At 42.7% G+C, this 16,720-nt stretch overlaps 1 protein-coding gene across 2 annotated transcripts in view; it reads left to right on the top strand.

Annotated features, from left to right (window-relative positions):
* The window catches only part of PCSK1 (proprotein convertase subtilisin/kexin type 1), a 67,879-nt gene extending 61,952 nt beyond the window's left edge, over positions 1-5,927 (top strand). For both annotated transcript variants that reach the window (XM_040342504.1, XM_040342496.1), the window contains 4 exons: positions 567-724; positions 1,797-1,930; positions 3,164-3,325; positions 5,200-5,927. In XM_040342504.1, the coding sequence (XP_040198438.1) occupies positions 567-724; positions 1,797-1,930; positions 3,164-3,325; positions 5,200-5,523 (778 nt within the window). In that variant the 3' untranslated portion in view covers positions 5,524-5,927. The remainder of the gene's footprint in view (positions 1-566; positions 725-1,796; positions 1,931-3,163; positions 3,326-5,199) is intronic.
* The last annotated feature ends 10,793 nt before the right edge of the window (positions 5,928-16,720 follow it).

Below are 16,720 nucleotides of genomic sequence, written 5' to 3'. Positions count from 1 at the left end.
TGATCACGATCTAAATGTGATATTGCACAGAGATATTGCCAGTCATTTGAAAGGCCATGCATAGTAACCATATATGAAACCTAGCTTCCAATGTAACCACTTGAGTTCATGGGTCAAGTGGTTACACACCCATGCATTTTTTGGTGCTTTTTGCAGTTAATTTATGGCCATCTCTAGCATAGTCTCTCTTTGTCATATCTGTAAAACTTGATGGTTGAAAGAGGGGCAGTAAAGACAAGGGCATGTGGTCTGTTGTTATTTGTGGAAACCACATTATCTCTCCCACTAAGCCTTTTATAAATGTACAGCAAAAAAAAAAGAGAGAAAGCAAAGAATACTGCACTTTTCTTTGACCTGGATGTTTGTGTCATAGTTTGCGTGGTCGGAGATGGAGAATGTCCTGTTTCTCCCCTGGATTTTTCCCTATCATGATGAGGGTACACATGGCATGACCATAGCCCTAATTTTAATCTATTTATTCTGCGTGTTCATTTTTTGTCATAACAGAAGACATCCAGAAAACCTATTACATAATTACTCTCCTCCATCTTCACTTCTAATTACAGACTTTTTAGATCTGTGGATGAAATTACAATTGAGATCCCCACAAAGGCATGTGAAGGCCAAGATAATTATATCAAGTCTCTGGAGCATTTACAACTGGAAGCCACTATCGAGTATACACGTCGAGGAGATCTTCATATTACACTAATTTCCCCGTCAGGTATGTAAACTTAATGATTATTAGGTAAAAGTCCTGTCTAACAACAGACATTACAATCATCCCATTATTGGCAGGAAAGCCTGTACACCGTTATGATTTAGTTTTACTTGAGCAAGTGATACTCCCAAAAATTTGAGGATTACAGATGTTTTTTCAGACTAATTTAGCATTCGACTCCTTGAAATGTGAAATATTTATAGTAAGTAATCAAAATAAATTGTAATAGCTAATGCAGTGGAGTATTCTATAACATCACAGAAACAGTAGAATTATGGACCTATTAATACATCCCTTAGAGCCCATTCACACCTTGGCGTTTTGTCGCCTGTAGCGCGACGCGCACAAACGCCAGAGGGACCAAAATACATGTAAGGCTATGGGCATGGTTCACATCTGAATATGCGATATGCGCGTATTTGAGCGTTTCCATTTCCCATAGAAAGTAATGGAAACGCTCGATTCAAGCGACTTGCGCGACAACGGGCATTTGCTACGGGCGTTTCGTCAATAGAACTTGACGCCCATGCAGAAGATTAAAAAAATCTACCAACATAGCAACAAGTGATGAAAAGATGATAGTTTTTCCTATTGGCTAAAAAAAACCCGTCAAAGTACAAAAACGTCGGACAACGCTGTATGCAAACGCGCATATTAGCATGAATATGCGCGACAAAACTCCGGAAAAAAACGCCGCTATTGCCTACGCCTAGGTGTGAATGCAGCCTTACCAGACTACTAGAGTTTGTATTCAGACACGACCCATAACAAGCTCATATCTATTAGTTCCATTATATCATATGTATATTCAGATTGTACATACTCCATGGAAAAATCTATCTGCCTGTTTTGCATTTAAATGAAGATGTTGTCATAAACCATATGTTTATAAATGCTTCCAGTTGGTGAAGATGTTGTCATAAGCCAAATGTTTATATGTTGTAAATGATTGTAGATGGCACATAAAGGTTTTATTTGCAACTTTTTTGCAGCCGTCTATGCAAAATGCATACTTTATCATTTATATGCACAAAAATGTTCCTGAATACATAAATATTTATGTTATTCCATGTAGGAACCAAGACAGTCCTTCTGACTGAAAGAGAAAGAGACACATCGACCAATGGTTTCAAAAACTGGGCGTTTATGTCTGTCCATAGCTGGGGAGAAGATCCAGCTGGAACCTGGACTGTCAAAATCACTGATGTGGTAAGAAGCAAAAAAGAGGCAACTATTATATTAAATCCCAACTCTGAGTATAAGCTTTTAAAAAGTTTTAGAGTTACAAGTATTTACCTCGACAAAAAAGTGAATCTTGGATTTGTTAAAAAGAAAAACTATAAAAATACAAATTTACCCTGGGTTGTACGCAGTGCCGATCCTGACCTCCCTGGGGCCCTAAGAAAAATGACACGTCACATTAAAGTTAAGAAGCAGGGGGGGGGGGGCTGCCGAAAATATGACATGTCACATTAAAGGTGAGAAGCGGGGGGAGGGGGTGTTCTGCTGTCGTCGGAAATGACACCTTACATTAAAGTGAGAAGGCGGGGGGTGCTGACTTCTTACCTCTTCTCCAGCTTGTTGAGAAGCGGGGTGAGGGGCTGAAAATGACTTCTTACCAAGCGGGGCCTCTAGTAATTTGGGGGGCCTTCCGCAGCTTTGCGGGCCCTAAGTGGCTTGCATAGTGAGCCTATAGGGCAGATCAGCCCTGGTTGTACGGCTCCCTGTGGCCACGCATTTTGTGATGCAAAGACACAACAATAGTACTGGTATCTATCATGCATGTGATGTTGATGTCAGTGGAGGGGGGACGGAAGTTCTGTACTATTCAGAACAGTCTGCAGATACATTACAGTTTAAATGCAACCAAAGCAGTGTGTGCATTGGTCTCTGCCAGTTATGTCGGTTTCCAAAGTAATGGGAAATAAAATGCAAGGCTTGTTAGTATTTTTAGTTAATATGTTTCCAAAGTTCCTTGGTACCTCTTGATATATTCACTTTTTTTTTTTTTAAAGGGATTGTAAAGGTTAGTTTTTAATTTTCTAAATAGGTTCCTTTCAGCTAGTGTATTGTTGGTTCACTTTCCTTTTCCTTCGATTTTCCTTCTAAATGTTTTTTTTCTTTGTCTGAATTTCTCACTTCTTGTTTCTCCTCAGTAAGCTTGCCCCAGCATCCGAGCCGTTCTGGCTGGGGGTTAGTCAGCCAGAACAGCTTACTGAGGAGGAACAGGAAATGGGAAATTCAAACAAAGAAAATTTTTTTAGAAGGGAAATCAAAGGAAAAAGGTAAATGAACTAACAATACACTAGCTTAAACTAACCTTTACAACCCCTTTAAGTTTAGACCTCCTCCTTCAGTCTTTACATTAAAAAAAAATAGCCATATAATACCTGACTCAAATTTACCTGTAAATCATATACTTTTCAATTTGCTATTATTCAGTCTAAAAGATTGGAAAATGAAGGAAGAATAGTTAACTGGAAACTTGTTCTGCATGGAACATCTACCCGCCCAGACCACATGACAAATCCCAGAGTGTATACTTCTTACAATGTGGTTCAGAATGACCGAAGAGGTGTAGAGAAGTTAACAAACGTTGACAAGGTATGTAATCTCACTATTGTACACCATTGTGTTCCACTTGAGTGTCTAAAGCAGCCTTTCTTAACCTCCCTGGCGGTATGATTATTTCAGAAAAAAGGTGCTGAAAGCGGTACCATTAGGCCTCGTACACACGGGCAAACATGTCCGATGAAAACGTCCGCAGGTGGTTTTCATCGGACATGTCCGCTGCCGGATTTTGGTCTGATGTGTGTACACACCATCAGACCAAAATCCCTGCGGACAGCGAACGCAACGTGCGCAACCCTGGAAGGTCAATGCTTCCACGCATGCGTCGAATTACTTCGACGCATGCAAGGGCTTTCGGCCGAGCGGACATGTCCGGTGAGTCGTACAGACGACCGAACATGTCCGACGGACAGGCTTCCAGCGGACATGTTTCATAGCATGCTATGAAACATTTGTCTGCTGGAAACCTGTCCGCTAGGCCGGGAATCCAGTCCGGTTGGCCGTACACACGACCGAACATGTCTGCTGAAACTGGTCCGCGGACCAGTTTCAGCAGACATGTTCGGTCGTGTGTACAAGGCCTCATTTGCAAGGAAATTTGGCGTTTTATACTGTAGGCCTGTAATTCTTAGGAATAACTCACTTAAATCTGACCAAACAAGAGTCTAGTAGGCATCCCGGGTATGAATTTTTTTTAAAAACAAAATTATAAATTATAATATAATAAATAATTATAGCAAATAATAATATAATTATAATAAAAATTATTCAATAATGTAATCAACTCAAAATCACTGAAATTTGCTCAGTTGCAGAATTGTCGCTGTCATTACTTTTATATTTTTTATGACGAATTTCCCCACAAATCGCTATCGCACAATTCTGCAAGTGATTATAATTTGTTATCGCTGTTTTCTAGCTGCTCTAAAACCATTTTTGACATAAAGGGACACTTTTGGTTGCTATGGACAATCTACAGTTTGCAGGCAGAAAGAACAGTTTTTATTATATAAAAGAATGTAGGGCACTGGGCAGACCACTAGGGACAAGGGGTGTGTGTATTTTTTACATACAGTACTGTAATCTATAAGATTACAGTATACTGTATGTATTGTGTTTGTGTACCTTTTTTAATTTGGCGCTGTTCTCCGCTCCCGTGCGTCGTAACGTCGCAGGGAACGGAGATCGGCGGCACACAGAGACACTGTGTGAATCGAGCAAGGTCCCGCTCGCTCACACAGCACGGTGGCATCGCTGGATCCAGGGACAAGGTAAGTAAACCAAGCCTGTGGATTCAGCGAGGCGAGCCCGAGTCTGACTCAGGGTTACCGATCGTAGCCCAAAAATCTCACCCTGAGTCAGACTCAGGAATACCGCCAGGGGGGTTAAAGTGATTGTAATGTTATATTTTGTTTTATTTTCCAATAAAAATAACAAACATGTTATACTTGCCTGCACCTGTTGCAGTAGATTTGCACAGATCAGCCCAGATCCTCCAATTCTTGGGTCAATCTTTGGTGCTTCTGGTCCTTTCTTTCTGTTGCAAGCAGCTTGCTATGGGGGCAGCCGAGCCGAGTCACAACTCTGTTTGTCCGTTTAGACACAGAGCTGTGGCCTGGCCCTGCTCTCTCTCTCCTAATTAGCTGACTGACTTTGATTGACAACGGTGCGAGCCAATAGTGTCGCTGCTGTGTCTCAGCCAATCAGGAGGGAGAGTCTCGGACGGTAGAGACATTCATGGACATTGCTGTACAGAGATGAAGCTCAGGTAAGTGTGAGGGGGGCTGAGGGGGGCCGCTGCACACAGAAGGCGTATTTATCTTAATGCATATTGTTTCAGAATCCTGCAATGATCAGTTGATTATCATCACAGCATGAATATTTTACCATGTCTTTGAACATTACAGGACTCTTCCAATGAACAAATAGTTACAGAGAAACCTACAGAAAATGAAGAACCAGAAGATCCCGTGAAAGCAAAAGCCATGTTGCATCTTCTGAAGAATGCTTTTGACAGAGAAGGTGCTCCATTTGCAGAGGAACAGGCTCAAATTCCTAAGACCCATTATTATCATGCTCTGCAAAAACTGTACAAGCAGTCAGGTACAAAGGACAGAGGGAACAATCTATACAATGACTATATTGACCGATTCTATAATAGAAGACCCTATAAGCATAGAGATGATCGATTATTACAAGCTCTCCTGAATATTGTAGACAAGGATTCGTAGGATTAAATTTATCTTACAGTTGGAAACATGCCTCCATCCAATACATTTTGATCTCCATTACCCCAGATTTCCATACAATTCTGTTAAAATGACAAAAAAATTTTTTTGGAATACGCTAAATGTTAGAAAATGCTCCAGCTGGAAAAAGAAGTGTCCGTGAATTTATATATATAGTCAATGAAATTAGCAGCATATCATAATTGTGTGTAAAGTGACTATTGGGAGCCAGTGCTGTAATTAAGTGCCATAAAAGCCAAAGGGAAATGTTTATAGACACGGTGCACTGTCTGCTTTGGAAAATCAGGGCAGTTAAGATGTGTACAATCAGTAATGCCTTGTACACACGATTGAAATTTCCGATGAAAAAAGTCTGACGGAATTTTTTCATCGGATATTCCGACCGTGTGTGGGCCCCATCTGACTTTTTTTCCATCGGAGTTTAGAAATAGAACATGTTTTTTTTTTTTCGATGGAAAAAAATCGTATCGGAAATTCCGATCGTCTGCGTTTCTCAGAGGAAAAAAACACGCATGCTCAGAATCAAGTCAACGCATGCTCGGAAACATTGAACTTTATTTTTGTTTTGGACAGTCGGAATTTGGTCTGACAGTAGGCCAGATCCACGTAGCGGATAGTATTTTTATGCAGGCGTAGCGTATCCTAGTAACGCTATGCCGCCGCAACTTTGAGAGGCAAATGCTGTATTCACATTCTCCCGGCGTAAGGGCGCGCAATTCAAATCTATGTGATGGGGGCGTGTTTTATGTTAATACGTTGTGACCCGACGTAAATGAAGTTTTTTTTTAATGGCGCATGCGCCGTCCGTGGGGGTATCCCAGTGCGCAATGCTCGAAATTAAACCGGAACAAGCCAATGCTTACGACGGTGACGTCATTCTACGCAAATCCCTATTTGCGAACGACTTACGCAAACAACGTAACATTTCCAAATTTCTACCCGGGAACAATGGCCATACTTAACATAGGATACGCCTCATATAGCAGGGGTAAAAATGCGCCAGGCGGACGTACGTTCGTGGATCACTGTATCTAGCTAATTTGCATACTCGACACGGAATTCAACAGAAACGCCGCCTAGCGGCCAGCGTAAATATGCACCTACGATCCGACGGCGTACTAAGACGTACGCCTGTCGGAGCGAGCCCAGATTCTGTCGTATCATGTTTTGTGGATACAAAACAGAGATACGACGCGGGAACTTTGAAATTACGCGACGTATTCATAGATACGCCGGCGTAATTCGTTTGAGGATCTGGCCCATAGTGTATGCAAGACGGCTTGAACGAAATTCCGATGGAAAATTCCATCGGATTTTATCCCATCAGAAATTCGGATCGTGTGTACAGAGCATAACAGTTGCAATAAGGATCTACCATCACTGTGGCCACTTTCCTGTGGTTCAGTGGCTGTCCTTCAAAATCAAATTCTGATTAAGAAAGCAGCAGAATAACCCTTGGCAGGGGTTTCTTTCATAAATTCACATAAAATATTTTAGCTGCAAGTTACAACTCACAAATTGTTAGAACTCAAAAATCTAGAAGGTTTTTTGAGTGGTTGTAAATAAATCATTGCAAAGATAATTTTATCAGATTACTCTCACAAAGCTTGAAAAGAAAAAGAAAAAAAAGAGAAAGAAATAATTATTCGAACAGATTTACAATTATCACAGGCAGTGAACATTGAGAAGAGAACAATGGAAAGTATCTTCCTGTAACCTCAGTTCCAAACTTGCTGTCAGTTTCTTTGCATACCGTACACTGTGCTGAATTTATTGCAACACTTATAATATTACATAATGTATGGTCTATCAAACATACTCTTAGCTTAAAGTGTTACTAAACCCAGTAATATGAAAATAGTTATTCTGCCCCCCCCCCCCCACAGTGTCCACAGTTTATAAATCTTTTTTTTTTTACATTAAAATATTGCCACTATATACCTTTTTGGCTGATCTGTATACCATGGTTAATGATAAACTGCACAGTTTTTTCAGTGATGAGAGTTCAGGTAGGAGGAGATTTCCACTTAGGCCCCCACATGTGTGATGCCAATATCACGTGACCTGGCTATCTCTGAGAACAATTAATTATTTTCTCCAGCATAAAAGACACAACTGAGCATGTGCAGGTTGGCTAATCTGCCTGTGTTAGGTCGCTTTCCCAGATAGACAGTGCAGGAGGGAAGGATATGTGCATACAGGATAAAACAGCATTTTTACACAATGCAGAAAATTAACCCCTTAAAGTGATTGTAAAGACTCCTTTTTTTTTTATAACAAACATGTTATACTTACCTCCTCTGTGTAGTTGGTTTTGTACAGAGCAGCCCAGATCTTTTTGGGTCACTCTTCGCTGCTCCTAGCCCCTCCCTCCTTTGAGTGCCCCTCAGCCAGCAGTTTGCTACAGGGGGGCATTGCTTTGAAATAATATCACAGTTTACAGACTTTTTTTAGTACAGCTTCTGCATTGCTTGCCCTGAACATGCTGTAAATAATATATAAACTAGTAGCTAATCTTAAAAGACACAGGGATAAAATGTGTTTAAAAAGTATTAGAAATCCAGCATTCACCCTTATCCCCTTCTTACTTGTAATCATACATATTCAGCAAGGAAATATTTGCAATGCTTTCTTTGATCCTGCTATAATTATTTTAAAAGGCTATTATAGAAGATGTTTATGTTTGCCAACTTGTACAATCTGTAATAATTGCTTATTTAATTATGATATATTTCAAAATTATATTATGCAATGTATTTCTAGCGCCCAACTTGCCATTTTATTTTAATATTTTAAAAATGTATGTGCTCACATTTCCAGGAAGCACTTAATATTAACAAAGTAAAAATTATTAAAATAAATAATTCACATATAATAGATAGGCTACAAGGCTAAAATGATTAAAAAACAATGTATTTAATAGAATTACCAAAAAATAAAATTATGCATATATTATAAAGCATTGTTTTACATGACATGAAAATTGTATTACTAGATTAGAATCAAATTGTATTGCTTAATAATTTATTATTTATTTAAAAATAACTAGAGATAGCATATAAATATTATTTTCTTTTTTTCAATTACATACTTAGCATGGGTAAACTAGGTTTTTCCATAATTCCATTATTGCCCCATATTACCACTTTTAAGAGTGGTAATTTGGGGCAACAATATGCAAACCACCTACTGGCAAAGTTTATTTTTGTAGAAATTAATGTGCTGAAAAAAATTAGGCTTTCTAAAGAAATAATTGACTGAAAAAAACACATACACATATTTAAAAAATGTACACCTACGAGAAAGAAAAAAATATTTTTGTTTTGAACTGCTGTAAATGACAACATTCTAGTAAGTATTTCCATATTCTAGTCCTATTTTTATCAATAAAACTGTTTTTACAGAGAAATTATAAATTATACATTTCATTAAATAAAGTTTTTCTTTTAAAATGGCATGTTCCAACAATAAAACCCTGTATGTGATGTGATGTTATAATTTGTCTAATAAGCATAATATAGTGTGGAAGCAGCAATCTTATTGTGTGTTTTTAACATTATATTTAAGAAGAGAATACAGAGATAAAACAAGAACTTTAACACAGGTTTTAATGAAAAATGAATATGTAAAACAGTAAAACTATTTACAAATGAGATACAGAATATATGAATTTCACATCCCAGTAAAAAAATGGTTGGTTTATATGAAAAAAAAATCAAAAGAGAATTATGAAAGATACTGCTTTTTTATGTTATTCATAAGGGTGTGGGCCTATTTAGATTCCAAGTGTAATAATCATTTAATGTACAGGTTACAGTATCTACTGTACAAATTAATTTTTGAATCCTGGGATTTTCTGTACAGAAGATACAATTTTTTTTTTTAATATCACCTCCCTCTTTTGATTGTCATGAAATTGCTCAGCAGTGTTTCTGACAGCAACTGTAAGATTAAATAATTGATGACCAACTGACAGCAATCTACACAGTAATTACTTACTCTATTTAATTGCTTAATTTTTTTTCTGGATAATACATACAATACTTTTTTTTAAGGGTCAGAAAAAAGGTGCAGTGATAATTTTGTTGGGAAAAAAAAAACATCAGATGATATGGTAGTATTTTTAATATATACAATATTATATTCTCAATATTACCATACTCAATTAAAAACATCTTTTAAATTAAATGAATATTAAAGCGGGGGTTCACCCTAAAAAAAATTCTAACATTACATTGAGCTCACTACCGACATTGACAGTATGCAGATCTTTTTTTTTTTTTTTGCCGTGCATACGTTTTTTTTCCGTTATTTTCCCCCCAGCTTCCGGGTAGTGAATGCCGCGGGAGTGGGCGTTCCTATGCACAGGCTAAGTGATTGACGTATGACGAGTTGCCGAAAGAAGCCGAACGTCAGTGCGCAGGCGCCGGATAGAGCCGACTCGCAATTCGGCTTCTTTTGGCAACTCGTGACACGGCCGTATGCACCGAGGGGAAGCTTTTGTCATACGTCAATTACTTAGCCTGTGCATAGGAACGCCCACTCCCGTGGGATTCACTACCCGGAAGCCAGGGGGGAAAATAACAAAAAAAAAACGGTATGTACGGCAAAAAAAATAAAAAAGATCTGCATACTGTCAATGTCGATGTCAATTTTTTTTAGGGTGAACCCCCGCTTTAAGGTTTTGGAAAGAATCTGGATTATACTTGGCTATTGATTGTGAGATGATGGGGTCCAGAATTTTGCCATGCTTTGTGAGACATGTTTATATCAATTCCACCTTGAGTTTACAGTTTTTGCTGCTTTTTCACAATAAAAGCACCATCAATTTTCACATGCTACCAGAACAGGACATTGTAACCATGGTTCACATGTTCATAAACCAATTCGAAAGCCCCATAATACTCATAATAGCCAAATAGTGGTGTTAGAGGCCTCAAATGCAACCTGTTCTTTATTCATTGGGGGCAGCTCCCTCTGCTTGCCAGCCACTGGGCTAACACAACAGGCCTGCCTCTTAGGCCCCATACACACGAGAGGATTTATCCGCAGATACGGTCCAGCGGACCGTATCCGCGGATAAATCCTCTCGAGGATTTCAGAAGATTTCTATGCGATGGCGTGTACACACCATCGCATTGAAATCCGCGCTGAAATCCTCTGGCGATGACGTGTCGCGCCGTCGCCGCTATTATGACGCGGCGACGGGCGCGACGCTGTCATATAAGGAATTCCACGCATGCGTCAAATCATTACGACGCGTGCGGGGAATCCCTTTGGACGGATGGATCCGGTGAGTCTGTACAGACGAGCGGATCCATCCTTTGGGATGGACTTCAGCAGATGGATTTGTTGAGCATGTCAGCAAATATTCATCTGCTGAAAATCCATCCCAGGGGAGATTTATCCGAGGATAAATATCCGCAGGAGTGTACACACCATAGAATCTATCCGCTGAAACCCATTTGATGGGATTTATCTGCTGATAGATTCTATGGTGTGTACGGGGCCTAATTCTTCTCCTCCTCCTACTCTATCCTTCCTCTCCTCCTCGGCTGACTCCTCATTTTCCGATGCTACCGTCTCTTCTGCTGCGCCGCCCAAGATCCCCAGAACCTATTCGACATTCCAGGTGAGACGTTGCCATGCTGTGCTGCGTCTGTTGTGCCTGGAAGACAAGAGCCACACTGGTCCTGCACTCCTTTAAGCTTTGCGTTCACAGGCAGATCAGTGGCTAACACCTCTCAATTTGACAGTTGGTAAAGTGGTGTGCGACAACGGTGCCAATCTGCTGAGCGAGCTGAATGAGGGCAAAATTACACATGTGCCATGCATGGCACACGTCCTGAACTTGGTCGTGCAGCGATTCGTTGCCAAATACCCTGGGCTCCAGGACGTCTTGCGGCAGACCAGGAAAATCTCGGCCCATTTCAGAAGATCTTACACGGCCATGGCTCGCCTTGCTGACATTCAGCGTCGACACAACCTGCCCATCAGACGTCTTATTTGTGACTGCCCGACGCGATGGAACTCAACATTGTATATGCTTGATAGGCTGCTCCAGCAGAAATGTTCAGTTAACGACTACCTGTACGAACTCTGCGGCAGGACAGGTTCTGGGGAGCTTCGTTTTTTCACACTGCGCCAGTGGCTGCTCATGCGCGACTCATGCAGACTTCTGCACCCATTTGATGAGCACACCAAACTGGTCAGTCGCAGCCAGGGCGCCATCAGTGACATCGTACCTTACGCCTTCTTTCTGGAGCATGCATTGTGTCGTGTCATTGATCAAGCCGTCGAGGAGCAGGAAGATGAGGAAGTCGCAATGCTGGATGAATTCCCAGGGGGGGCTACTCCACCTGAGACAAGTCAACAACGGAAGTCTGAAGAGGAGGATGGTGCCAGGGTGGAGGAGGAGGAGCAAGAAGAGCATGCTTTAAACCTTTCTGGGATCCCTGGTGTTGTCCGTGGATGGGGGTAGGAGAACGAGGTCGAAATTATCCTGGATGACGAGCAGGAGCCAGGCCAGTACAGCGCTTCCAGTTTAGTGCAAATGAGGGCCTTCATGCTCCGGTGTTTTAAGAGGGACCCCTGTATAAAAAGCATAAAGTGCAAGGACCAGTACTGGCAGGGGAGGGCTGGCAGCCCTAGGCCTGGGGGCAAGTCCAGTCAAGTGGCCCATAGAACGTGGAAAAGTGATGGATCAAGGAAAACAGGCTAAGATTTTTCATGATCACAAAAGTGCGCACAGAACCCCCTTACATCAGAGACCTCACAAATGCCCCCCTTACATCAGAGGCCCCCCTTACATCAGAGTCCTCACAGAGGCCCCCCTTACATCAGAGTCCACACAGAGGCCCCCCTTACATCAGAGTCCTCGTGTCTGTGCAGAGAGAGAAGGGGATGTCAGTGCTGGTGTGCGCTGAGGCTGAGCTATGTGTGAGATGAGACATAGCTCAGCTCTGCAGCCATCTACCTCGGAGCTGACACAGGCATGGCTTCACAGTGGGAGGTGAGCAGCGGCCGTGACATGTGTTAACAGAGCTCCAGCAGGCATATTCCTGCTCTGCAAAAACAGCATTTGGTAGTGGCGGCCGGTGGCTGTGCATAGTGTCACCAGCCCGGGGGGAGATTTCCACCCTGCCCCCCCTGCCAGCCCTCCCCTGAGTACTGGGTGGCAACGTACTTAGACCCAAGGTACAAAAAAACATGGCGGAAATGTTACCACCATCACAGAGGGCTACCAGAATGCAGCACTTCCAGGCCTTGCTTCGAGAAATGCTGCATTCTGCTTTTGCGTCCGCTGGCAGAGGAATTTCCACTCACAGAGAAACAGTTTCGAGTACCAATCCAACAGCGCCTGCAAGAAGAGGGCGGTTTGAAGATGTCTTAGTCACTAATGATATGAGATCATTCTTTCAGCCGACCCATCGACAGCTGTCCTCCGGATCCAGCATCAGGGAATGCCTAGACCGACAGGTGTCTGACTACATCGGGTTACCGGCCGATGTGGACGCACTGAGAAGTGATGAACCCCTGGACTATTGGGTGGGCAGGCTTGACCAATTTGCAATGGAACTGTTGGCTTGCCCCTCATCCAGTGTTCTGTCTGAAAGGACGTTCAGCGCAAGCAGGGGGGGTCGTGACCGATAAGCGCACTCGCCTAGCTCACAACAGTGTTGACTACCTCACATTTATAAAAATGAATGAAGCATGGATCTCGGAGGAATTGAACACATGTGACCAGTAGACCGTGTTTCATTCAAATTCTGCTGAACGCCTGTGGGCTAATTTTTTGGGCCTGTACTGGCCGACACTTTATTCTGTATCCGGTGAATGCCTAATGTACCACCAGCCACAGAATAAAATGTTTTTTTGCTGTCCGGTGAACGCCTGTGGCCGTGGGATAATTTTTGGGGCCTGTAATGGTCGACACTTACTTCTGTATCCGTTGAATGCCTAATGTACCACCAGCCACAGAATACAAAGTTGTTTGCTGTCCGGTGAATGCCTGTGGCCGTGGGCTAATTTTTGGGGCCTGTAATGGCCGACACTTACTTCTGTATCCGTTGAATGCCTAATGTACCACCAGCCACAGAATACAAGGTTGTTTGCTGTCAGGTGAACGCCTGTCGGCTAATTTTTGGGGCTTGTAATGGCCGGCACTTACTTATGTATCCGGTTTTTCACTTAATACTTCTGGTAGGTCAGTGTCCATGTTGTGGGACTATTTGTGCACAGCTAGTAAGTATTTTGTGGCTGAAAATATGACCTGAAGGTTTTTAATATTCGCCTGCCATTAAAGTCAATGGGGCCCGCCGCGAACTTGCGGTTTGCAGACATGTGCGATCGTTCGCGGTAAGCGTTCGCGAACCGTCTCGTCGGATGTTCGTCCATCACTAGCTAACAATACATAGCAAAGCAGGACACGACAGGGACAGACACGAAAGGTAAGTAAAACTGGCCAAAGATCAGCAGTCCCCAACTTTTTTGCCACCGGGGACCGGTTTCAGATGAAAGTTTTCCAAGGACAAGATTGATGGCAGTGTTGTGGGGGGAATGACTGGTGGTCATCAATAATTGCAGCGCATTATTTCTATATTTACATTGGCATATATATTGAAATAGTTTAATTCACCATAATGTAGAATCAGTGGGATGCCTGAGCTTGTCAATTGCCACCTTCTTCTGCCACCAGATGCAGCCTGTCACTTGCCACAATGACTTGCCATCTTTGCCAGCCTTCAGATGCAGCGTGTCACTTGCCACTGTTGCTTGCCACCAGATGCAGCGTGTCACTTGCCAAATTTGCCAGCCACCTTTACTGCCAGCAGATGCAGCATGTAACTTGCCACCATCGCCTGCCTCCAGATGCAGCATGTCACTTACCAGTTGTGCCTGCCACCAAAAGCAGAGTGTCACTTGCCAACTTTGCCTGCCACCTTCGTCTGCTACTATATGCAGCGTGTCACTTGCCAACTTTGCTTGCCACTTTCGCCTGCCACCAGATGCAGCGTGTCACACGCAACTGTCGCTTGCAACCGTCGCCTGCCACAGATGCAACGTGTCACTTTCCACCTTCGCCTGCCACCCTATGCAGCATGTCACCAGATGCAGTATGTCACTTGCTACCAGATGCAGTTTTCTCTTTGCAGTTAATGAGCAGAGGAGAGCAGTACCCCCCTCCCCCCCCACCTGTGTGTCCCTGGGGATCAGCACTGTCCCTATAAAATCCTGCATCCCCCTGTGTGGTGCCGCGGGATCGGCACTGTTAGATGTTGCCTAGCATTTGCATGTGCTTTTAGGGGAATCTTCGGCTCAAGCTCTGTGCTCGGCTTGCTTTCCCTGATTGATTCACTGAGCTGGCACATGTGCAGTAGCTGAAGGGACAGGAGGCAGTGTGGCCTGGCATCTGACAAGCCACGGACTGGTACCGGTCCACGGCCTGGGGGTTGGGGATTCATGCCATAGATGATACGATTTTTTTCTACTTCTATCATGGGTGGAATGAAAGAAAAAAATGCTTGCTTCCCCCATCAACACAATAGTTGGGTTCAGACTCTGTTGATTCTGTTTGGATTGGCCTCTGTTCTGGCTATGGTTGTGCTAGGTGGAGGTTTTCTCTTGTTGCCTGTGGGTGGCGTTGTCACTTCGGGCCCTTGTTGGAACTCGGGCAAACCATGGTGTGTTGAGTGACCCTTCTCGGTGGCAGTCCAGTGGGAGTGGTGCCCCGCTGTGCATGCTGGGGGGGGGGTGCTTGAGGGGCAGACGCCGTGGCCCTCCTGGCGCGAGGTGAGTGTGTGCGATTCCAGTCTCGGGACCACGTCTGGTCTGAGGCTGTGTTCCTGTGAGTAGGCCCAGCTATGCTGGCTGGGGCCTATGATTCTACAGAGGATTCCAAGCTGTCCGTCCAAGTAGGGGAAGCTGCTTAGCGAAGGAAACCGGGGGGAGGACCTGCCCTGGAGGAGACAAGCAAGGCAAGCTGATGTCTCATGATGTGCATTTTGTACCGCGTACCTGAACTTTCCCCTTCTCTCTACACTCTCTACTTCCTTCACAAGTTTTATGCAGTGAAAATAAACCTACAGTTGAAGGTTTTACATCTTGTGTGGACATTGCAATTTTCTACAGACTTCCTTCCCTAGACAATGATCTTAGAGGTAACGTCCAAAACCCAAAATCTAAACCAGCAGCTCCTACGGGGGTAGTTCTACAGTAAAATATACAAAGATGATATCATGTGCAGTGTGTCTCCTTGTGTAACATTATTGTGGAAAATACCTTATTTACAGTGCCGATTGCTGCTCACGTGACCCGCTGGAGCTCTTCTTCCCTACTCCAAATACTGCAGAGGGAGGGGCCAAGATCTCCAATGACGTCAGCCCCACTCTGAGTACTGCAGTGGGGAGGGGCTTAATAAAGTTTTATTGAAAAAAAAACAGCTGACATCAGACGGGAGGAGAGGAGAAGAGCTCCGGCGGGTTAAGTGAGTGCCCAGCAGTGCTGTAAATAAGGTATTTTCCACAATAAAGTTACAAAAGGAAGACACACTGCACATTATATCATCTTTTTACAGAACGGATTACATGTTTTTACAAGGACTTTAACTAGGGCTTATTTTTGGGGTAGGGCTTATATTGCAGCCATCCCAAAAACTCACGCTAGGTCTTATTTTCAGGGTAGGGCTTATTTTCGGAGAAACAGGGTATATATATATTTTTTTAAAGCAAACTATAAATAACAAAAGGTTTCTTGCATACAGTATGTCCTCAACAGAGAAGTCTCTTCAAATTGGCAAATTGTATCCACCCTCATTAACTTCTCCTGGAGTGGTGGTAGTGTTTAAGTCTTCCAGGACTTATGTATAAGGCTTTTAACCAATTGAGTAAGTGTGGTATTACGGTGATTTTATATTTATTCTATTGTAATGTGGTCGGTGCTAATTTCCACTTTAGCTCAAGTATTTTTTAAAGCCACTTTAAAGCCATACACTTTTACCAGTACCACACCATATAAGGCTAAGTGTTCCCTGTATTGTTTGTTTGTAATCATGCCTTTATTGGATCAAAAACCCTTTAACAGCTACCATACAACTATAAATAAATACACCCAGATCTGAAAGATTAACAGCTCTGAAATTTCTAAACTTAAGGCCCCTTTCACACTGGGGCGTTTTTCG

Source organism: Rana temporaria, chromosome 1 (assembly GCF_905171775.1).
Source record: "Rana temporaria chromosome 1, aRanTem1.1, whole genome shotgun sequence".
In the NCBI taxonomy this organism is placed as follows: domain Eukaryota; kingdom Metazoa; phylum Chordata; class Amphibia; order Anura; family Ranidae; genus Rana; species Rana temporaria.
This window is presented reverse-complemented; position numbering and strand designations above follow the sequence as displayed.